Genomic DNA, 26328 nt, shown 5'->3' on the forward strand with positions numbered 1-26328 from the left:
GCACATTTGAAAAAAAATATACACAAAAAGCTGCAAACACCTTTGTATAGATTATGGTAATTTTCAACTTTTCCCATTAAGACAATTTCCAAGAGCATTTTCCCAATTCCACGTGTGTTGGTAGCATTCCCAAAATGATGGGAAAAGGTCTGAATAAAAGTAAAGAGGGAAGTGAAAAGTACATGGACAATGAAACAAACGATTCGGCGTATCATGTTTGTTAAGTGCTCATTTCCGTAACAAACAACTTAAATATCGTCGAGGATGTTAGAACTGTAATATCTATAGTATAGTATAGTTATAAACTGCATGCACGTTTAGTATTGGATTTTGCAAAAACAACTATGACATTCGTTATCCTACTATGTAAGTTTAAAATTTATTTTTCGTAAGCATTGAATTGATTTCTTAAGACAAACATTACTGAATTTCAAATAACGTTTTTACTACTTCAGCTATGGATTTTGAAATTTACTGCAAATTAGAGAGAAGTGGGGAAGTAGGGGCAGGGAGAGTAGGGATCTCCTCCCGCTGATGGGGGTTCAGAAGGTAACTGGTTTTGGTCCAGGTGACCTTCCCCTGGAGAATCATTTTAAATAGTAGTGTCACTGTAGTAAAATGGTGGTTTCTGGTGACTTTTCAAACCAATCTGTGCATTATTGATCTAGAGCACATATCCACCAGCGAATTTGGCTTCTCGGACTTAAAAGACTAAGGTCGACAATTGGATAACTGGCTCACCTTTTCTTTATGCAAGGGACAGTTCATACAACACTTAATTAATTATGAAAGAAATTAGTTCACAATGCATAAAAAAGAAAAACATTAAAGTTTCGGGAGACATATTTAAATTTTAATACAAAAACAAAATTTATAATCATTCATCATTTTTTTTAATTAACACGTCCTGGCAAACCACGTCTGCTACAAACCGGACACTGATGTGCACGTATCATATATCCTTCCTGATACGCGTTCGGTTACTATGGTATTTCAAAAATATTTACGCTGCGTTTCGTGGTATAAAGAGTAATGATATAAGTGTTGGCAATCATTCGAATTTCATATATGAAACGCTGATTTTTTAGTCTATTTTTACATCTACAAATGACATCGAAACATAATACCCTTTACTTACCTGACTGCGGCGTTATTTGAGCCGCGCCATGAGAAAACCAACATAATGCGTTTGCGACCAGCATGGATCCAGACCAGCCTGCGCATCCGCGCAGTTTGGTCAGGATCAGTACTGTTCGCTTTCAAAGCCTATTGCAATTAGAGAAACTTTTAGCGAATAGCACGGATCCTGGCCAGACTGCGCGGATGCGCAGGCTGGTCTGGATCCATGCTGATCGCAAACGCACTATGTTGGTTTTCTCATGCTGCGGCTCATTTATTCTGTATGTATTTTGATAGCAGTCTCATGGGATCATTTGTCAATAGTTTTGCATATAGTCAAATTATTTTTGGCTGGTGCGGTGTTGTGTGATTATTCAAAACACAGAAAACATTTATTTTTCAATGCAAAACTTCACAAATACTCTATCTAATAATTTGTTTCAAGATGACTTAAATGTTTTAGGTGACCTAAGTTTGTGATAAAAAAAAACTGCCCACGAAGCATGATTAATCTGGACTCCATTTATTATATTGTGTGTATTTTTTTCTAAGTTCAGTATGATATCATCCCATTTTGAGCTGAGAAAAATTATGGCGGCTGTAAAAAGTCTCCCCATTTCTGAACGCAGTGTCTGTTAAATATATTCTAATCTTTTTGGATCACGGAGTTCATTTTAATTATTCGTATGGTAAAATCCCACGTATTAAAGCCGGTGATTGGGGCCGTGAGAGGTATTACACATTTCAGTATATGACACAAAAAGGCAGTCAAACCGAGTCTGCTATCATTTTTCTTGGTTGAACATGCTATTACTTTTCTTGGTTTTCAAATTATCTTCTTACAAATTTTATTATATGAAATACTCTATACATTAATATGGTGGCATAAAACTGCCACCACTTAGCTAATATAGTTTTCATGAAAACTTTCGCGAAAATGAAGGAAGTTTTCACGTTAATAATGCAGGATTTCATGAAAAGAGAAACATATCATGAAGACTAGTTAAATATCTTTTCACGAATTTATGCTAGTTAGTGCACTGGAAGTTTTCACGTTAATAATGCAGGATTTCATGAAAAGAGAAACATATCATGAAGACTAGTTAAATATCTTTACACAAAAGTTTATGCTAGTTAGTGCACTTAAAGAAATTTTCGCGAAAATAATAGTGGTTTTCATAAAACCCGAGACATTTTCATGAAAGCCAAATTGCTCGATTAGCTCATTTGGTAGAGCACCTGACTTGCAGGGGGTCGTGGGTTCGAATGTTAGACGGTTTGACCCCTTGACATCTTGACCCCTTCAATTTTTTTTTACCAAAGATGACACCTTGACCCCTTAGTGACACTTTGACCCCTATTTTCAGTGACACCATGACCCCTACTTTTTTTTATTTGACACTTTGACCCCTTAGATTTTTTTTGTGGCTAGGGGTATATTTTTCTGCAGTATTCATAAAGATGAGTGACTGTCGAGTCGACTCCCGAGAGTGAGTGATTGTTGAGGGAGGTCTTGGGGACCTTTGAGTGTTTCTCAAGTTTTCATAATATAGGTTAAGTTGATAAATTTACAGTATTATAGAAGGTAAGATAATAGTGTCATGTATTTATTTTAGCCGAGGTTCGTGTGTGTGCAATGTATTTTGGAAAAAATAGTGTGTTCTTTTTAATACATGTTGCTGAGGATGACAAAAACACACAAAAAAGACGCAAAAAATTAAATTGATACAAAAGGTTAAAATAGATAAAGGAAATCAAGTATACGTTTAAGGAGCCAAACCTAACGGGGCTCGTCAGTCACTCTCAGAAAAAACATATTGTAGTAACAAATGTTCCCTTAAATTCTTGTCATGAACAAAACCTATATTCATTACATCTTATTGTTTAATTGACAATGGAAACATTAAGTTTATAAAAAGTATGTTTTTTTAAATTAAACTCGTGTATCTTTAAGTATAAACTTCATTCTACTTATGCTGATGAGTAGGCTGAATGACGGACGAATGAACGGACGGAAGGACGTTTTGTAAAATAAATAGACGAGTGGATGGAAAACCATACAGGCAAGTAACAAGACGACAACTTCTGACTACAAAAATGATGATCAGCACTTTTGCATACTTTTAATGATGCTATTGTCATATAAACCGTTATAATGTGTACAATGAAACCATTACTCGAGCTGTCCTTCCGAAAGTTAAGATTGAGTGGGGTTTATGAATATGACTTTCGAACTCCACTCACACTCCCGCTAGGTCTACTCGAGGTCCACTTGAATGATACTTACCCAAGTTTGAGTTAAGTGCGAGTATGAGTGGTTTATGTGTGTTGTTTATTCATGTTGGTATTATTAAAAATGATGTTTCACAAACGTTTGCAATTAGATCTATCTAAGAAATTATTTAGATGAAATTACTAATGCTGTTAGTAATTACAGATATAAATAACTTCATTTACTAATTGAAATAATAAAATAACTCTCTGTTCGAAACTTCACATTTATTGGTATACTAGACTAATGCTACTGTCACACTATTGCGTATCTTGCTACGTAAGCGGCGTATTGAAGAAAAAACCTTATACGCGTGGAACGCCGAGAAAACGAGGCGCATTTTATGCAAATTATCTGCTTATGGCGAGCACGACGTATGCATGGCGTTTCTATGGCGTACCTGTGGAGTACCCGGTGTACCACTGGGTTCGTGGAACGTACAGCTTCGGCGTAGTATGGCGTATGTGTGGCGTATACTACGTTGCAGCTGCGTAACCGTTTCGTTTGTATGGCGTTACGTTCTAACGTGTGACGTCAGAGTACGTACACGTGGCGTTTACAAGTGGGTATAAAGCGATTGTGCACGTTTTTGCTGCTGTCATTCGTTACAGAGGAATCAAAGCATATGCTATTATAGTATGCCGACAAAAAGGAGAACAAAAAGTGCTAGAGGAAGGGGCAAAACAATGCCCGCCCTACCTTTAGAAGTTCAGTCTGCACCAGACCCTGTAACAACTGAAGAGGTCGCCACAACACCAGCTCCATCTATAGAAGGAAACTCTTCATTATCATCCTCCCCGTCTTCAGTTTTGGGTAGTGGGAGAAGGAAATCCAGGGACTCCCCAGAAGAAAAAAAACGGAAGGCCAAAGAACATGCCAATCTTACCGAGGAGCAGGAGGATGACATGTTCGAATGGCTTAAATTAAATCCAGTTCTGTACTCTAGGCGCATGGCTGGATACAAAGATGTACAGGCGAGAAACAAACTATGGGCTGACAAAGCTGCAGCGATGGGAAAGTCCATTAAGCAATTGAAAGTTATCTGGTACAAGTCGGTGAGATCCAGAGTTGAAAGACTGCTAAAGAAGAAGTCTGGCAGTCCACAGTTTGGTGTTGAAGGCTGCTCGGACCGTGAAAAGCATCTCATGGATAAGATGCAGTTTCTGATTCTCCATATCCATGAAGTCATAAGGAGACCAACAGTTAGTGTAAGCACATGTACATTCATAATTTTACCTCGTCACCCCAGAAGAAACTGCCACAGAAAGTAATACGACTTAATTCCGATTCTTATTCTTATACTTTTTCTATTTGCCAGTTTCAATCCCTTTATAATTGGCCTGCGACAAGAGAAATGGGACACTCGGGCATCGGTTACTTTATTGAATAACAGTTACTTGAACCAATCATAAAAATGACTTTTTTTTATGAAAATGTAAAATTAATGTTGAAAACTGATAGCCTCACTATTTTTCTACACGTAAAACTGACATTTATTTCAAAATTCTATGTACTTTTGCAACGCCGCACTTAATTATATATCGCAGCGCATGCGCAGCGGCAACCACGCGGCTACGAATGATAAGCGTATTGTGCGTCGTAAATACGCCAGGATACGCGATTCATACGCACTTGATACGCTTTCGTTAAGAAAAGAAGGCCATGGGTACGCAGTGACAACGCCTAGTACGTTATATCTACGCCACAGTTACGTTTAGGAATAAAAGCTACGATTCCGCTGCGTACTTGTTGCGTCCTTTTCGCTTTTACTGCGTACGTATGACGTATATATGACGTATCAAACATTCTACGTATGTGCTACGAATTTTTGAAAGCAGCTTCAAAAAATCGCCGCAGCCTTGCGTACAAGGAGATTGCATTACGCATACAGAAGTATTAGCTACGTATTCTGGCGTTGCTATGACGTTCCTTTCTTACTGCCGCGAATCCTGATACGCCGTACATACGCAAGCCTGATACGCCAGTGTGTGACAGGGGTTTAAACTTACAGGTATCACTACGTCACACTCAATGCGGTCATCCCTATTATTAGTAACAAACAAACGTGGCAGAGAGATTTTCGGACAGTAGAATTCTATAGCACATAGAGTTAATTACTGTAAGGATTGCATTTGCACATTCTTATCTCACAGTAAATGATGTACCTGGCCAGTGTTGCAAAATTTGTTTATATTTAAGGCACTAGTATGCATATTAACTGAGATGGTTGAATATTTGATGCATTTTGTTCATATCTTTTAATATAATCATAAATGGAATATACATGTAATAATTGATCATGTATACATATTTATGAGACTTATTCTTTGTAAAAGAAATGCTTATAAAATGTCTTAACAATTGGCGAAATTGGGCAGTTAAAATAAGAACATCTGCATGATTTATATATATACGATAGTATAACTTAAAAAATTAATGGGTTGTAATTTTATAGCCCATTTTAAGCTACGTAATGAATGTATCTAGTAAAGGTGCTGGACAAATTTTTAAACTAATAGTATTATTTTCCACTATGTTATCAGATGATATTTGTTAATGATAATAAATGGATTGCATTTTGTTACAATCTCTACTTTTGTTTAAGACGGAAAATTAAGTTTAAATTTTTAACTTTTACACAATAATATAATTATTGATATAATCTTGAATGATAGTAAAAAAATGCAAAAAAAAAAAAAAAAAATACTGTTTTTAATTTTTGTTACATATATAAATTTGTAACATTTGTTCTGACAGACTCTACTTGTTTTTTTTCTTTATTGTTTTTTGCAGCATTATTATCATTTTAGTCCTATTTAGGCTATGTATCTTGAGTTTCTAAAGTAATGTAAACTGTCATACAACTTCCCCACAAAATTTGGATCGAGAACAAATTATTTCTGATTTACTCTCTCTAGTCAAATTGTCACTGAGATCAAACATTCAACATCTGGATTGCCATGGTCACATTGAGTTGGCTAAAATACTGATTATGTTTTAGTTTAAAAAAAAAAAAAATTTTCTTACAAAGTTAAGACAGTTGTTCATGATCTCCCCACTCTGGTTCTCAAAAAAGGGAAAACTGTTTTATACTGACAGATCACATTATGTAACTTTCATATTAATATGTATTTTTTTTATTGATATAGATTTCAATCTAATTAAGGCTTCAATAACAGATGGTTTATTTTCCTATCAGTGTTTACATTCACCAATGATAGAGAGCTAATACAGAACAATATGTGATTTGATTTTATGATAATCTTAGTTAAAACCAATTTTTAATGCTATTTTTTATTCATCAAGTTTTCCTGAATTATTATTTGTAATAACTAATGTCATAGCTCTCAGTATAGTCAATCTAATTAAATTTCAACACTAATAAGATATACTAGTAATCTAATTTGGTGTGAAAACAGTTTACTGCATGTTATAATAACATCAGGTATTAAGTAAATGTTTCTGTCATTCAGTCAACAGAGTTCTAGGACATGTCCGAATACATTTAAGTTCTTAAACAGAAAAAATAATGTGTAAAACAATATTCAACCTTCACATAACATTCATTGAGTCTATATAAATAACACCATCTCTCTGAATGTTTGTCCGAATCATAAAACCACAAACCTGGGTTTTATCAGGTCATTCTAAAAATAGACACAGGGGCTGATTAGAGAATGTGCTATATACTACTTTATTCATATTATAAATGTACATTTTTATAGTGGAAAGCACACCCATGTAGATCTGTACCTGGGAAGACCTCCCGAAGAGCCTGCCACAAACCTGAAATTGATCTAATAAATTAGACATAACTTTGATACATATGTTTACGTTTAAACCATTTTCATTGTAAACCAACACTTAGATAAAAGTTAAATACAGTATTTTGATTTTAAATAATTTTCATAAAATATTACCCTGATATCCTTTAACACCATACATTTCTATTAATGTACGGTACCTACTAATTGCATGTTGTGAAGGTGAGACCCCATTAGGTAACACTTAAAGGACACAAGTTTATTGTATTGTACCTAGATTAGAGTAATTAGGGGCACACTTCAGTTTATAGTGCAGTGTAATCCAATTTTCACTCCTCAATAAGTTTTTAATCCAATCACCACCCTATTGATGGAGTTCAAGTATGCCTTTAAACAATAAATTAAATGATAGATAAAATTGATAATCTGTTTAAAGAATAATTGTAATTTATGTTATTTTTGAAGAATTTTATATTTGAAATTAATTTAATATTGAAATATCATTTAAATTTTTTATGAAAATACATTGAAAAAATTGATAAACGTGAAATAAAATGCTATTCTAATAAGTGTTATTCATTCATACACTTTAATTGTTCAAATCTTATTAGAGAAATTTTCACTCCACAAAATATATATTCATTTACATTAATTAATCAACAAACACAGCCTTGATATTTATCTATTCTGATTGCAATAACTACAATACTATTATACTTAGTAAATTTTATAAAATCATTTTGCATATTTATCATTGACATTTTTTAATGCAACAAAACATGTTATAGTGTACAATTATATAAACACTGGTTTGTGTTGATAAAATATGTCCTTGAGTTTTCCAACAACTCTTATAATATTTATAGCTCAGTGGAAAATAATTGCATTCATTCAACATCTTATCAAACATAGCCAAATATGTGTAATTCTGAAATTTATTCAGCAATTAAGCATTTATAAATGCTTCTAGCCTAAACAGAGTTGACATGACGTGACACATATTTAATATTTAATATAATAATACAGATACTGAGAGAAGCTTTTCATCATTATCATTATTACATCTAGAACATTCTAACATACAATAACTATGTTAAATGGAAAATGGTGTTGCTTCAAAAATGAAACTAACTTTCAATATCTTGTAGAGATTCAATAATTCCTTTCTATTGTCCATAGACATCAGATTATCAAATTTATTTAGAGTGGGCCATCTACAGTAATATGGTTTTAAATATTTTCTTCGTAATTCTTTATATAACGGACATACAAGAAGAAAGTGATAATCATTTTCTAAAGAATTAAGATTACAAAATTTATATTTTCTATCATTTCGATCCGTGTTGTTATATCTACCTCTTTCTATTTCCAAATTATGTGATGATAATCTTAATCTACTAAGAGCAATTCGAAACTTTTTATCTTCAAATATATTTAAGTACTTTTCAAAATTAAATGAATGTTTAAATCTACTATAAGAGAGTAATCGTTGAGAGATTCAAAGTCATTATATTTTAATACAGCATTTATACTTATCATTATAACATTATCGCCTTTTTACATAATTATTCTTTGATGTGTCTTGTGATGTCAAAATCTTCAAATAATTTGATTAAAATTGTATTATTTTCTGATGTCTGTTCCTTTCAAAAAAGTAAAATAATGTGAAATATTTGAGCCAGAATCTCTGTCAATATTCAACAAAAACACTAAAACTAACTATAAATACTGCACATAGACATATAACATGTAAATTTTTCACTTAAACCAAGCAAAATAAAAATAAATAAATTAGGGGTCAAAGTGTCACTATGAAAAAAATTGACAATAGGGGACAAAGTGTCTAGGGGTCAAGGTGTCATCTTATTTTATTAGGGGTCAAGGTGTCAAGGGGTCAAAACGTCCTACACTGGGCAGATTTTTTCTCTTAAAATACAACATTGGCGGCGAGGTTAATTTGAAAGTGCGGGATACAGTGGCCAGAGCATGCGGTATTTGCAGGGATAATACTTTTTTGGAAGCTGAACAGTTGATGCCTCGCTCTGCGATCTCACTGTAAAGGAAGGCTATATATAAATGGTAAGGTTATGGAAAGCATGTGGTTTGTAGGGCTATACTCTGTTCGATTCCACTATAAGGTTAAGCCTTTAAAGTTAAAGTGAGGACTGTAGTGATTCGAGGCTTCTGAGTAATCAGGAGCCCAGTAAGCTCAGTTGGTAAAGCATCTGATTGCAAGCAGGGGGGTGTGGGTTTGAGTCCTACACAGGGCAGATGTTAGTTGAAGCTGGGGCTCGAGCTTACGACCACTTGTTTCGTAGTCAGGCAGTGTTATACCACTGGACCGACCTAATTACCGACTCCAAATTTATATCCTTCAGTAAAAAATATCATGAAAAGTTTACTTTCATAAAAATTTAGCTGGTATTAGTATCATGAAACTTTATCTGGTATGTTGTGGTAGTTTAAAGCACTAACTAGCAAATTTTCATGTTAAGATATTTATCTTGCATTCATGAAAAATTCATCTGTTTTCGCGGTAGTTTTTAGTTTTCCCGAAAATCTTCTTCATTTTCGCGAAAGTTTTCATGAAAACTAATAGCTAAGTGGTGGCAGTTTTAAGCCACCATACATTAACAATGACCATTACATGTATTCAAGGTCTGGCGTAGAAAGAAGGCAGACAAGTCGTTCTAGAGACGTCAGCTCAAGGAGAGTAGGAATATATGTAGACTATACAGAAGACACCAGTAAACGCTCAGGTAGTCTATTTCATTAAAAGTATCACCCATGTAGACATAACACAATGGTAGGGCGACAATTAGGCCATTCAAAAAGTTGAACCTGGACCCAAATTTTAACAAGGCAAGAAATATACCACAATGTTCGTAAAGGTCTGAAGTTTATCAGGCTGCCGGTATAAATTGGCATAAATATGGTGGCGATCTGAGAAATCCAAGATGGTGTCCAAGATGGCGGCCACAGAAGGTAATGATGACTACATTGTTTAAACACACCATCATGTCTACATTTTCATAAAAAATTTAATTAATTTTTCTGTTTAATATTTTACTAAGATATGTCAGATTTTATTAGTATCATTTTAACTTGAATTGCTTAAAATTATTAGGCATATTAAAGGTCAAAAGGTCAAATAATCATAAAACTCAAATATCGGATAGATAAAAGTGTATATTTAGCATAAATTATAATTTCAGACGAATTTCAGATTTCAAAAGCATTTATATGCAAAAACATGTGCTTAAGGAGGTTCTTCTGTTGTGATACAGTCTCATAGTAACCGTGAATGCTACGTGACAGTACGACGACGTTAAGACAACTCAGTGTCGTATAATCCATGCCTGGAAACTATCAATGACAGTACTCCGAATTGCTATTTCTAATGGAACATTATCAAGGAATGTGAATAACTTGACGTACTCAACGTACCTCAAACACATGTGTTGTCTAAAATAGTCAGTGGGAGTATAGAGTTAACGTGTCAGTTAACCGGTCAATGAAAGCTTTCATTGAGTGCTCACGTGCCCTGAATTTCGTGCTTTGCTTAATTTGAATATTGTTGTAAAACCAGGCATTTGTTTGCTGAACACTTCGTAGTAGTCTTTGCCTGAAAAAATGATCAATGTTTGCTATCTTTAGAGTGTTATTCAACTGATAATGACCCGAGAATTGTAAAAACATTGAGATCCTTCACTGAGATTTTCAACCATAAAGGGACATGTAAAAAAGGTGAACTTGCGACCACATAGCTCACGGATGCTTTCCAAAAAAAAAGGTGGGACATTTTTTGTCAACCTACCATATCCCGTTTGGAATAGGTTGCATCATTAATTATACAAACTTAAACCGAAATAGTTTATATTTCACGTTCATAACTTTTAGCAGGTGAATGTGTCAATTTGTTAGTTTACATGGAAAACGAATATGCCTATATTTTAATTGTAATTCTGAAAAGTTGACATGTTATTTTCAGTGTAAACAATTGATTTATTGACTTTAATATATCCTGGACATCGCGCAAACGTTTTCAAAACTAAATGTTCAGACACGGCGCATGTATTTCGTAAGTCAAATTCTATTTTGTAGCAAATTTGTTGAGAATAATCGCGACATACGTAAAATATTAATAACGTTATGGAATTTGGTGGATTTAAAACATAATTAAACAGAAAGACAATATTTTTTATACATCATAACTTTATAAGAAATACATTAAAATGTACATATGTAAGTTTTTAAACATTCTTCTGTTGACCCAGTAGGCATCTAAATACATTACAAGATAAAACATAGTACCCATGTAAAGTTCTTGTATTTTGCTAATCATATTACCCAAATATTCCATGTTGGTCAATAACAGAATGGCACTGAAGCCGTTGAAAACCCCGTTTTCATACATAATTGTTGAAAAATGAGAGAAAATGCGTTACCATGGAAACACGAGCCCCGCGACATATACATTTTAAGCTTTTATTAGAAAGCTAATGCGCATACTAGTAAAACTATTAATTATGCAGACTTCTACGGATAACAATGAAACCAAAATACACTGAAAAGTGTTAAATATCCGTATTTTCCTTCTTCTTTCTATATAAAATACCTGAAGAGGGTCATGTACTTCAAACCTGAATAAAAATTGTACTTGAAGGGACAGAGATAAACGGAACTGAGATTGTAGCAGTTAAAACATTAAACTACACGAAATACAAAAAATCACTGCGGTTCAACTAATTTGAATTTACCCTGGTAACAAGGTAACCTACCTCCTTAAGTTCATTCTCGGTGAACAGTACTCATAGTACCGTGAATGCTACTGTGAGCAGTACCCACGGTAATGTGAACATTACTCAGTGAGCAGTACTAACCATGCCGTGAACACTACTCAATGAGCAGTACTCACGGGAATGTGAACACTACTCAATGAACATTACTCACGGGAATGTGAACACTACTCAATGAGCAGTACTCAACGTATCCTGAACACTACCCAGTGAGCAGTAATCAACGTATCGTGAAAACTAGTCAGTGAGGAGTACTCACGGTAATGTTAACACTAGTCAGTGAGCAGTAATCACGGTTCAATGAAAACTACTCATTGAGCAGTGCTCACGGTGCCGTGAACACTTTCAGTGAGCAGTACTCACGGTGCCGTGAACACTTTCACCGAGCAGTACTCACAGTGCCGTGAACACTACCCAGTGGGCAGTATTAAACGTGTCCCATGAACACTACCCGGTAAGTAGTACTCACAGTGCCATGAACACTACGAGATGATCAATGTTCTGCGAAAAGTACTCAGAGCTGTGGTCACTCCACACTGAGTAATGACCACTGAGAAATTGTAACCCCAGCACACTTAGAGTCCTTCCCACTGAACATTTTTCACCACACTAAAAGGGACACCACTGTAAAAAAAGAGTGACCGTGCGACCACATACACGCATCACAGGATGAATGCCCCTTTCTCTAACAAAAAAAGGGGCGACATTTTTGTCAACTTACCATATCCCGTTTTGGGATAGGTTAGCAGTCAATTATTATACAAAGGGTTTAAAGAAATAGTTTATATATGGCACCGTTCATACTTTTAAGCAGGGTAATTGTGTCAATTTGTTTTCAGTTTTGACATTTAAAACCGAATATGCTTATATATATTTTCTTGAAAATATGACGATGTTTATTTTTTCAGCTCCTGTAAAAAAATGATTTATTAGACTTTTAATTATTTCCGTGACATCGTCGAAACGTTTTAAAAACGTTTTATAATGTTCTATCACGGCGCATGTATTTCAAGTTATGCAAAAATATACTCTATTTTTGTATGCAAAGCTTTGCTTGAGGCAATATGCGCACAATACCGGTAAGTGAATAGCATTGAAAACCTGTCTATGGACATCCTTGGGGGAATATAAAACATAAAATAGAACTAGAAACTGACCACAATATTTGGTTTTCATACATGCATAACTTTAAGAAGAACATTAGACACATGTATCCATATGTATCAATTTCTTTGAGTACTTTTCTGTTTACCTGCTAGTAAAGCGCATATAAAGTCACATAAGTACATTAGTATAGTTGCCTTTTACAACAGTTTTACTGTTAAACATCAACAATTATCATTCTTTGTATCAGATAATCCTTTTGTGCCATTCTTTGATTTCTCTCAAAAGGATTTATAAGTTCTAATTTTCATAACTACAAATTAGTGATAATGAATGGGTAAAATTTGTATTTTTAGCAGGAGATTGACCTTTTGACATATTATTTTACTTTTATACAATTTTAACAATTTAAATGTTTTACAATTCATGAAAGATGTGTTGCAATGATTCTACAAAGCAATGCATGCCAGCAGTTTATTTTATCAAAAGTGAATGAAGAAAACCTTATTTTATACCAAAAACACTTTTATCAGTTTATGGCTGCCATCTTGGACGCCATCTTGGATTTTCAGCTCGCCACCATTCATGCAAACTTTTACTGGCACTTTCAGAATCTACAAACTCTTACAAACATTTCGGTATATAACATATCTTGTTAAAAACTGGACCCGGGTTACCCTAGAAACAGTGGACTTTCTTGGCTACCATAAACATTTCTTGGCCGCTTCACTGATGATTTAGTTAGTTTTGTTTGTTTGTTTGTTCGTGTTTGTTTTGATTTGTTTAAGTTTTTTTAGGTCATGTCACTTCCCAGCTTTTGACGGCGGAGGAATACATGAAAAAATAAGATCACCTAATGTGAGGTTTCGAACATAGCGGTGAGTGTCAAGTGATTCGAAGTCAGCGGACCTTATCTACTCGGCCACAGAAGCCACTGTTTAGTTCAGTATCTCGGACTTATTCCATATAGTTTGAGGATAAAGCAAAGATTTTTAACTATTTTTTTCAGGTATTTACGTCGAGACAGGAAAAGATTACCAAAGCGTTCCGAATATGGAAGAAACGGAAGACGAGCGCGCGCCGTTGTTGCGCCAAAAAGAACGTGTGGAGCGCCAGATAATCTCCGAAATAAACCGCGTTGAAGCCAAGGTGGACGATCTGTTGCCACACGCTGGTAAAGTCGAACTCACTTGTAATATTGTCGTTTGTTTCAACTCTTAACAAAAAGGTCAAATCAATTTCCCATTGACCTTGTATCTATTATATATTAAAAACTATGGTGGCTCAGGCGGAATGTTTGAAAGATGACATGACATCCTGACTATTAGATAAGATGATACATGTGTGTTGAAAAGTTTCACTTTATAAACTTTAAACGCCGAAGACTGATTTTGTTGGCCATTGTAAATGGCGTCAAAATCTAATGTTACACAGACTTTGAAATAATACCTGTAGTAACACTGAGACCAAATACATATATAGAGACACTCATTTTGAATCGGACTTCTTTTCCGTTATTATTTCTTTATTATATGACAGAGGCCCCGCGAGTTTGGGGCAGAGTCCTTTGCAAAATCTTATGAGCTGACCAAATGACATTAGAAGATGTTAACGCCCTTCATACGTCCGGAGACAATTAGATAAACAGTTTTTCGCCAAAATGATATTTTTTGATGATCGTCAACACTTTTTTTTTTAAATAAAACACCATTTATAAATTGCAAATAGATGTTTCTTAAAAGATTTTTTCAACTGATTTGGTTACAAAGAAAAGAATAACTACATCATATTTTATGTTTTAGTAATTGTGCTGTCAGCTCCAAATATATGGAGATTATTGTACTATATTTCATATTTTAGAAAACCTCTCTGCAGCAACTGATCATTATTTTGGCGAAGATGGAAAAGTATCACGGAAGAAGCGGCCCTGCTGGAAACGTCTTTGTTGTTGTTGTTGTGGAGAATGAACAAATCATGTGTGTACCTAGTTCCGCTCGTGCATATCAAGAGGAAATGGAGTAATGCACGTGTTAATCAAAATGAAACAGGTGTCTTTGTTTAAGCACATGATGGAATTTTTGATGTGGTTTTACAAGCTAGGACCGACAGAGTAGAAATGCATATTCTATGACTTAGGATTTACATTCTTGAAACCATTTAACTGTCACATTGTATCTTGGAAACCCTTTCCGATTTTGATTGGTGTTTTCGGTTTGGATCGGATACAAAAAAAATACTGATTGTCTATCATTGAAGGTGATTCATACCCAACGAGAGACTTATTAAATACACTTTGTTTCCTGAAGAAACATCAAGGACACACTAAAGAGTGAGGGGGCGACTTGCTTTAACATGGTTTTCTTGAAAATTTCAAAAGAAAAATTATAATATGTAACATACCAAAATGAAGTGGAAAATTTAAGCTATACCATAGTACTAGACAATATATCAAATTTAGTTCAATGGAGACGTTTTCATTTTCTTAAATGTAAAAATGTATGAAAAATGTAAGTACAGAAAGGAATATAATTCCAAAATAATTCAAGATGGAGTTGCGGTTTTTGTTCTCTACACTTGCTGTTATTTTCTCAATGTTATGAATTTATATAAAATATAAATATATAAAAAAAGTTTATATATATAAAGTAAGTACACAATGGGAGATAATTCTAAAATTATTCAAGATGCAGTTGTGGTTCTTCATTCTCTATATCCCTAGCTCGTCTCGGGATTTTGACGAACTTCTAATGTATAATAATGCGGTTCTTGGGCTTCACAGTTTCCTTCATTGTCACCTTTTACTGTATCAAATGAAATTAATTTCCCTTAAGAGAAGTTTTTTTTTGCCTTGGATGTTGCAAATAGCGAAAAAAGAAAGAAAAAGGCAGGACATTGTAAAAACATTCAAGATAGAATTAACACTTCTCATTACCTTACACCATTCTATCAAGTTACATTTAAAAGTCTTGAATACATGTTATTAAAAGCTGTTTTCTTTGATATAGAAATCTAAGTAGAAATATGGGAGCCGATCAAGAATTATTCAAGCTATAGTTTTGGTTTTTGTGCTCAGCATGCCATCTTTTATTGTAATATATAATTCTATCAATTTTATATTAAATCCTCTTCTGTGGTTTCAAAGCTAATTTCTTAAATGTTTCGGGGCGGACGAACGGACGCACCGAAGGGACCAACATCCTCAGAAGATAAGAAGAAAACTAGATAAACACAACCATTTTATCAGTGTATTCAACTTATGAAGAACTGAAAATGTACCAAAATGTGATACAGTTATAACAAAAGACAAAAAGGACCGAGTATATTAAAAACCACCGTTCATAAGTGCGAGTATACAGCTCAACGCTAAGTGTATAACAACGCACAGTCTCTTTATACTCGTTCCCGGTTTATGTTCTGAAGCTGAAGTAGTAGAACGACAGTTCCATATAGCATATTAAATTAACTCTTGTCATGCTGGACACAACTGATTCTGCCTTTGCGACCAGTGTAGATCATGATCTGCACTGTTCGCCATTCAGTCAGTATCTTTTTTTGGTAAGCACCCCCTTTTCACAGCCCCTAATGGTACTGTCCAAATTGAAAGATGGACAAGTTCATTATAAAATTTAGCAAGGTAATGGTTTAAGCGGCTTAAATGACGTCGTAGACGTCAGAAAAGATGACGCGATGCCTAACGTTAGCTCCATGGTGACCAAATACAATAGTTCATTACGACAAAGAGGTACAAACAAATTCAGCAAGAATGAAACAGAACAATAAAGAAGAACAGTAAAAATGAGCACAATACAAACACCTTTAGAAAACGGGAAAGGTAAGTGAAATATAAACGTTAAGTTATCTAAATGTCAGCCATATTGAAGAAGTTTTGTGACAATGTTAAATGTCTTGTCGACGTCAAATGAAATCAAATTATTTCAGCTCACTTTATTAAAAAAATCTAGCAGATTCTTATTTTTTTATTATTTTATCAACTCTCAAAAATGATATATGTCACAATCATTGGTGGAATGAGTAAAAATTCGGAAGCAGCCAGACCTCTGAAGCTACTCAGTCCGAACAGGAAATTCAGAATCTCGTATAGTAAAATTCAAATCGAACAATAAATCGGTAAACAAGTAAGAAGAAATTGTTTAATTCATCTATCCGTCTTTTTTTCAGTGTAGTTTTTTCTTCCAATATTTATTCTTTGTCGTACTATGTTATCTTTTTATTTTGAAATATATTTTATTCTGGCAAGAATTTTCTTTGATTTGAATGCAGAGGTAAATTTCATAAACTTCACTTTTTTAATTATAAATTAGTTGCCAAGATAGATAGACTGGGATGGGGCAATCCAGATAGATATGCTAGGCTGCGGGGTAAAATAATAAATAGACTAGTGGAAATGTAATCACTTTTCAATAGTACAGATATATTGTGCATTTATTTAAATGCTTCAATCGTCTCCGGTTAAAACTCGTCAATGTTTCTATCTTGGATGGAAACAATTTTCGGAAAAGCAAAAGTAATAACAAAATCTAGAACAAGATCTAAACATTCATCATTTAGAGTCGACACAGAGACACAAAAGAGACATTAAAAATATACCCAATTCAACAAACTGGTGTAATATTTTATTGGCATAAAATTACACACTTAAAGCTTCATAATGATGCCATAATTTGTATATATGAGTCGCGCCATGAGAAAACCAACAGTCTGGTCAGGATCCGTGCTGTTCGCTTTCAGAGCCTTTAGCAATTAGAGAAACTGTTAGCGAACAGCATGGATCCTGACCAGACTGCGCGGATGCGCAGGCTGGTCTGGATCCATGCTGGTCGCAAACCCACTATGTTGGTTTTCTCATGACACGGCTCATATATTTTTCAAAAATAAATCTTAAAGTCAGGGGTGTTGCTACATATGAATTAATATCTAAGTACACTGATGTAAAGTTGTAGGTGCAGTGGGAAGGGGGAGAGGGAGTGTTAGGGGGCGGGGTTATGCAACCCCAAAATATGTTTTTAGGGTGCTTTGTGCTGTATACTAGGTACCATCTATAGCAACCAGGGATTTTCCATATCACAATACAGTTTGACATCTTGCTGGCTGGCAAATGTTGCTCTATTGTAAACGTGTTTTATTTTGATAAAATGGTTCATTTATTTTCTATATATAAAGAAATTAAACATATGAAAAATATAAACAATCATACAGATCTTAGGTAAGAAATTTATTTTACTTAAGTATATTTGTTACTCATAAAACAACTTAATAAGTAATTCTTGGCTTTTATTGTGGACGAAAACATTAAAAAAGCAACATTAATTTCAGACAGATACAACATGCACAATTATGATTAAAGTTTTTTTATCTGAAAAACAACACTTTAATCGTACTCCCGACGCCGTTTTGTTTTCTGACTTAATTTAAGTCATTTCTTACGTATCTTAAGTTTAAGCTGTTTTATGAATAGGACTTAAGTTTTTACTTAGACTTAAGCTGACATCACCACAAACTTGAATAAAATCTTCAACTTAAGTCAAAACTTATACTTAAGATGCTTTATGAATACGGCCCCAGGTCTTTTTTCCGGCGAATTAAATTTCAATGCAGTGGGGCAGTGAACCAAACTGCACATCCACTATGTTGTAAGGAACACGTGAAAACACAAAGTGTCGGTCTTGTGTTTTACCTCATTCTTTATTAAAATTTTCATAATAAAACAATCCATTTTTACTTCATAACAGAATCCTAGGAGTCAGTGCTAATTTTTTTTTACCCAGTCAGTCAAGACCAGAAAACCGTATGATATCACATAATAGGGCTTTTGACTGATTTCGGATCATATTTCACATTGGATTTTTCCGCCAGATTTGAGACAAAATTTCACAATTTTGGAACTAAAAATTCATCAAACATCTGTAGGTCCACGTCAAACATCTGTAGGTCCAGGTAGCAACCGTGATTTCCAGGTTCTTCTGTTGTCTTTTCAGACATTTCCTGTACAATTCCAGTCCAGAGTAGCGGCTTGGTCGATAGTGATGTCCTGTCCTTGAAGAGTAATGTCCTTTTTGACAACAAGGTTGGTGCAGGAGATGGTTATAAGTTAGGGCTGTTTGCAGCTAATACCAACAAAGAGGCGGAAGAAGCTGCAGAACGATATATCAGTGTGCTTGATAAGCGACGCATAAAGAGAAAACTTGAAGAAGACGGATATGAATGGAAACCATCTCCAAAGCCCGATACAGAAAATATTTCAAATAAGATTGATAGCGTCCTAAGCAAACTCAAGAATCGCTTCGGTGAAGAAAAACAGGCAAGAGCGGACAACATAAAACCAAGCTACTCTCAATATATCTTTTCCAACAGCGTGGATGCGTTTCTAAGACACCATGAAAAACCACAGGTTGAAATTCAGTATTCAGAAACAGAAGGAAGTGTACAAGGAGAAGGTCTATACACTTTTGCCGTAAAACCTTCAAGAATAAGGAAAAGAAGAAAAGATACCCCCGACACACCTCGAGGAAATACAAATATCTATGCAGTATCACCAAATGAAGTCACAAAAAGGTTAAGCAACCCAGTTTCTGCGGTGCAAAATACTGGTACGTCTGGTGATGTCTTAAACCACATGAATACTGTGATCTGTAGTATCCCATCAGCATATGAGGCTTCCGACTTTACAGTATCGCTTCTCTCCAAGTGCACCAGTCCTGAAAAAGTAAATAGCTATGTGATACCGCCAAACGACAATATCCTAATATCTGGAACAATTGACAGCTGCATCGCACCCCCAACTAACACGATGATGATGACTTTTGAGGAACTGTTGCCTATTATCGACCTGATTGGCACTCCTTCAAATCCATACTTCCGTGCCACAGTTCCCATTTACAAAGTGCAAACTCATACAAAAGCATTCGATTTCGCCATTCCTTCCTGGATTGAGCATCACCGTTCAGTCAAAAATAACGGCTTTGTCATACCGCCATTCGAGAGAGTAACCGCCGATTACGCCATTCCTGAGATGTTGGAGTGTGACAGTTCAAACAGAAACGACGACTATGTCAAACATGCTTTTCTAAATGTAATCATCAGTCACGACATTCCTTCGAGAACTGAGTATCATAGTTTGCACCAAAACGACGACTATGGCTTACTACCTTTCCAAAAAGTAACCATTGGTCACGGCTTTCCTTCTATGCGCCAAAGTTCACACGAAAACGGCGACCATATCATTTCACCATTCAAAAGACTCAAGTTAAAAACCAAAATCAGCAGCAGTTCTATCTATAAAACAAATATGCTGGCTAACATGATGCAGACGAAAAGAAGAATATACGACAATTCGAAACACCCTTTTAACAAAAAGCCAAAGGCAATAGAAATTTGTGGTCACATCCTACGCCTCATACACAGCGTTATGGCAGACGGAGCACTATACGGTCACTCAGTAACACCGATCCATAATCTGACTGTATCTGGAGGAGTCTGCGACAACACGATATATCTTACTGGCGCATTTCAATATATTGAAGACTCTGGCACTGAACAGATACTTGAGCTGTCAATCCACAAAGAGTTAAGTTCGACTGAAATAAAAGAAATGTACAGAAACGCTCCACCACCAGTACGTTATATGCTCACAGCAAAAGAACACAAGAGCTACGCTACAGCTTCTGTCTATAGGATGACTTTAGCTGTAGAAATATACAACCAAACGGTGCGTCAGATCTATAAAGTTACTGGACACACATACAAAGAGAGATGTGACAAAACTGTTTCTGCGATTACGAGGAGGACTACCTTGCAAACAATACCTGATAAAAGATTAGTACTTGATAAGATTAACGATCACGTGTTTCATCCAGCCTACAAAGCGACATCAGAAAAAGGACACGATTACGACAAAATTCCAATCGACAGCATCTCTGTCCTTGGAAATATTTCCGACAGCACGATAAAGGAAGACAGCAAGTGCCATACAGCGCATGAAGTTCATGAGGCAGTTTATGACACTATCATAGAAGAGTCTGGCGACGATAGTCCATTTGGAATATTGTCTATCTATTGTAACAGCGAAATTCATTCAGGTAATATAACTCAAATTGCTTTTCTTTATGGATTTATGTACATAATGATTTTGTAGGCTTTATTATAAAATACCCGTATTTACTGTATAAAAACTGAACTATTTATTTCCGACAGAAGCTTTTATAGATCATTTGTTGTATTTGAAAATACACTGTATAAAAGTTAATCATACTGTCGATCTGAAACGTTTTTATCTACTTATACACGTATTTTCGTTTCATCTACTTATACACGTGTTTTCGTTTCATCTACTTATACACGTATTTTCGTTTCATCTACTTATACACGTATTTTCGTTTCATCTACTTCTACACGTGTTTTCGTTTCATCTACTTATACACGTGTTTTCGATCGACAGTTCTATTTGCCTGTTTTGCGGCATCTCATTATTATCATTCATTGACTCAACCTTTGAAATTTTTATATTACAGGTATTACAAAATGTTAGAAGCTGAAAGAAAATTCACAGAGGAAAAGAAGACAGAGAAATACTTTTTTTTGAAATTCATTGTTCTATTGCTAAATAAATAATATTCATAAAAGGAGATAATTGTCAAGATTTATTTGATTCTACTACTACTACTACTACTACTACTACTATTACTACTACTACAATGATGATGATGATGATAATGATAGTTTACCTAAAATTTTCTGTGAATTCACTGTCTTTTTCTATATTGAGCTTTAAGGTAGTTCATTGTTTTATTGCTAAATAAATAATATTCATAAAAAGGAGATAATTGTCAAGATTTATTCGATACTACTACTACTACTACTACTACTACTATAATGATGATGATTATGATGATGAAAATGATAGTCTACCTAAAATTTTGGATGAATTCACTGTCTTTCTCTATATTGAACTTTAAGGTAGTTATGCACGTTCGGATCATTGTTTTTTAAACTTTAGTGGCCCGAGTTCGAGATCCGTTTATGGCTGATATATTTCTAGTCAGTTATATTTATCTAAAATGATATTATGATAATAATAGTAGTTTGAGTGATATTATACAGCTACATCAATGTTGTAATAGTATTACAGTCGTTCTGCAAGAAAGAAAGAAAAAAAAAAAAACACTCCTTGATTATGAACATCTACGATGCATGATTGACAATGAGCCTTTATGTGTCAGTCACACTACACCGTAAAGCGTTAACGGACGCCAAACGTATAGAAAAATTGCGGCAGAAAGTTATCCGGTGGCAAAAGGTATCCCCCGATGCTGCTCGGTGCTCTCGCGATCGGTGTATGGGGCACATAAAACGAACAATTACCGCAAGATTAACGCACATATACAGGACGAACAACGTTCAATTAACGGATATCACCGTACTAGTAACGGATTTGTACCGCGTAAAACGTAAGCCCAACGCATGAGAAACGGACAAAACGTTCTTGTCAGATATCGTCCATTGAACATACGTTACATCCGTTGCATGTCCGGTAGTAGTCCGGTCGTGAATCAGGTCTACCGGACAAGAACGGATGCCAACAGTACAAGTACAGAATAGGGAACGCACGAGTAACGAACAAAACGCATATCAGCGCATTGCTTACGAACTTTGTCCGGTGGTGTACATGCTCAAAACCTTCCACCGGATGAAACGAACGTCGCCGGGCAAGGCGCACAGGCGCCGCACGAGAAACGGAAAAGAAACGCATGCGAAGGGACACGAACGGATTGAAAATTTTGTTATACGTTAGTCGTCCGTTAACGCTATACGGTGTAGTGTGACTGAGACTTTAATCCAGCGATATATTCACTGTAACATAAAAGCAAACAGTCACGAGTTGGTGGCCTTTCATCTAACAAATGCGGCGAGAAATGTTATAAATGCAGTAGTAGTGTTGTGACGGACATATTATTATATTATAAATACATCATAATAGTAAAGTACAAGAGAAGGAAAGCCGTTCTGTAATAACTAGGTAGACATTTTAAATGTTTTACACTAACAGGTGCACTCATTAAGGATAAGAACAAAAGGGTTAGAACAGTGCTTCCAAGACGGCTATATACACGTGGAATGACATGCCTGATAAAGTGATTACGACTGTCCAACATGTTAAATGTTGTACTTTCTAAAAAAATGACTGGATCTTAAACAGTTCCGTGCACGATGCACTACGGGTGACATTGGAAAGTGAAGCAAGACAGAAAGAGAAAAATGCGCAAAAGATATATGACAATTAATCAAAAGTTATAGAACAAAAGTAGACAGGCAACAAAAAGCTTCCAACTGGTTTATTTGTTATGTATATAGATCACATGTTTTGATCTGGGATCAGTTTTAACTGTGCAAGTATCTGCTTTGTAACATTTAGGAATACCTTACATTAAAAAGCAGAGCAGTTATAACATAACTAGGTAAACATGTATATATTTTTTCAATAAGAAGTTCTGTAGAAAAAAAATGAAGTGCCTGGCCGAAGATCGGGTAACTTCAAAAACATTTTTATTATTGAGTGTAACGTCGCACCGACACAATTAAGGTCATATGGCGACTTTCCAGCTTTGATGGTGCTGATGGTGGAGGAAGACTCCAGATGCCCCTCCGTGCATTATTTCATCACGGACGGGCACCTGAGTAGAACTGCCGACCTTCCGCAAGCCAGCTGGATGGCTTCCTCACTTGAAGAATTCAACGCTCCGACTGATGCTCGAACCAACATCAGTGAGGAGCAAGTGATCAAAAGCTTAAAGACATATTTATCGAAACAATTATTTCTAAGGCAGGTTTATTATTTATATGTCATTTATTTTATCATTTTGTTTGCATTTTAAAAATGACTTTTAACTGCTTAAAAATTTGCCTTTTTTCATAGTTCTAGTATTTATGTCTTTCATATAATTTGAATTACCATCGTATCTCGAACTTACGGTCAAACCTTACATCGGAATTAATGTACACAAATTTTGACTGGTTAAAACTCCAGAAAGTTTTGCCATCTATATTTGAAGTAATATACGAAACGACCTTTAACTATAAAAATGACAGTAACACTCCAAATATTGGCATAAAATGTTTTACACACTGGATTGGCTTGGAATTATGCTTGGTCTATTTCTTTCAATTTTCACTAAAATGACATGTGATGTATTGTCACACATATTTCACTTTTTTTTGGGGGGGTGGGGGGGGGGGGGGGGGGGTTGCACTCTAAAAAATTAATGCACGCTAAGTTGCGAATTACCAGTCTAGTATTTAGGTCTTTCGAATTGCAATCATAATCGTGGGCAACCAAATGCGCAAAAAAATTCTTTTTATTTTACAAAATCGTGATCAAACAATGTCACCTCAATTCTACTTTGCATATGAAAAGCTTAAACACTGAGAAAAACACTTCGAAAGTGATGATGATAATAATAATACTCCAAAAATTGGTATTAGTGGACTAATCTTTGTCGATAAGTCATATCAGATATCGACTGGATAAGACTTATTCCGGCACGTCTCGATGGGTCGGGGTTACGGTAGGATTTTTTGTTTACAAACAACAAAAACGACCGAAGCTTTCGAAACCCATTGAGGAATATTTTACCTTGAGTTCTGTGCGAGCAGCTCCAATTGCACTGGCATTGCTGAGAACCAGCTATTGCAATTTATATAAACCCAAAGAGACTCATTCTAAATGAAAGGCGTTTCCTCTCGATAGTATAGCAGCATTATATGCACTTCACAAATCGTTCAGTTTGTTTGTTTGTTTTGGGTTTAACGCCGTTTTTCAACTGTATTTCAGTTAGATAACGACGGGCAGATAAACTAACCAGAGTTCATGGGTTCTGTACCAGTACAAACCTGTCCTCCGCAAGTAAGTACCAACTTCCCCACATGTATCAGTCTCAGTTATGTTGAATATCAGCTTGATAGACGGGCCGCTGACCTTGTATACGCATATCTCACAAGGCCTCGATGGAACATAACATAATATTCAAATAATTTACCTATGACTTGATATATGCTTTACCTATGGCTTGATATATGCTTTACCTATGGCTTGATATATGCTTTACCTATGACTTGATATATGCCCAGCATCTTCAGCATGTAACTAAATTTTTATCATCTATTGCAACAGATAAATTCAACAGATACTACCACGTAAGCTCTCGCATTATCTCTTGTGTTGAAATTTTATGCTTTCTGCTTCATTAATAAGTTACAATTTAATTGCATTTTAATCCTTATCATGCTCAACACGATTGATTCTGCCTTTGCAACCACTTTATTTTATTTTATACGTACAATTAAATGTTTGAATCAGTAAAACCTGTAATAAAATATTACAAAAATTGTCTAACGTCGACTGCTCATTATGAGCCACACATCAGGCGTTTGTATTTACCTATCAGTGTATGGCCTCTATCTCTCTCACCCCCACTACACCATCAACCCCAAACCTCTCTCTCTCTGTCTTGGGCATAAATACTTTACTTGAAAAGCTGCGTATATCGCTTGAAAATAAAACAAGGATAAAATTACAACAGGAAAAGCAAAATTCAAAGAACGCAGCCGCCCATACAACTCTTTAAAGTCTTTGAACTGCTCTTGTACCTCTGTGCACTTTCTCTAGATGTGTCCAATGGCTTCTTTGCAGGACGATTCCCTAGCGACATTTGTATTTCTCGTTTCTTTTCTCATTTATTGCCGCTCCCCCATTTTTGAAACACAAACTTTGAAAGTACCTACATAGATGTCTGCGAGGTTGCATAGAACGCAACAAAGCACCTGTAGGTGTAAAGACTATCTGGCAGCCTATAGCAATTGTCCCGAGGTAATTGTCTTGTCACAAAGACGACACATGGAACTCACTTGTGTACAGTTATTTCGCGTGAAGGAGTGTTCCTTAAATTTGTGCTTCTTAGTTCAAGTTCCGTAACAAATGCTTGTAGTGAAAAAAGGTAAGTCATTTTGTTCCTTTACTGTACCTGCACAAATGGTCTATACATAATTATATTCTTAGCGTGCATGCAAACCGGTCTACTTATTTCAGCTTTTTGAAATGTACACTGTACACAATGAAACTGACCTTTATATAGGAAATAATAGCTTTTAGTATGATTTACTAGTAGTTACTCCAAACTGTCGAGTGAATTTCCGTAATTGTAAACAGGATATGTACACATAGACGGTCCTTTCGATGTATAATTCACTTTGAATTTAT

The 26328-nt window shown here is 35.2% G+C and overlaps 2 protein-coding genes across 2 annotated transcripts; both read left to right on the forward strand.

Moving 5' to 3' along the window:
* Positions 1-228: 228 nt before the first annotated feature.
* On the forward strand, positions 229-15603 carry LOC128550377 (uncharacterized). Its single transcript, XM_053529325.1, has 4 exons — positions 229-366; positions 9814-9914; positions 14068-14232; positions 14919-15603. Coding segments are annotated over exons 1-4 (375 nt in total). The 5' UTR covers positions 229-364; the 3' UTR covers positions 15026-15603.
* Positions 15604-16740: 1137 nt separating this feature from the next.
* Positions 16741-21724, forward strand: LOC128550376 (uncharacterized). The gene is made up of 3 exons (XM_053529324.1): positions 16741-16890; positions 19055-21154; positions 21587-21724. The coding sequence occupies exons 1-3, from the start codon at positions 16854-16856 to the stop codon at positions 21601-21603; spliced, it is 2154 nt and encodes a 717-aa protein (XP_053385299.1). The 5' UTR covers positions 16741-16853; the 3' UTR covers positions 21604-21724.
* Positions 21725-26328: the final 4604 nt, after the last annotated feature.

The sequence above is a fragment of the Mercenaria mercenaria genome, chromosome 17 (assembly GCF_021730395.1).
Source record: "Mercenaria mercenaria strain notata chromosome 17, MADL_Memer_1, whole genome shotgun sequence".
Lineage (NCBI taxonomy): Eukaryota > Metazoa > Mollusca > Bivalvia > Venerida > Veneridae > Mercenaria > Mercenaria mercenaria.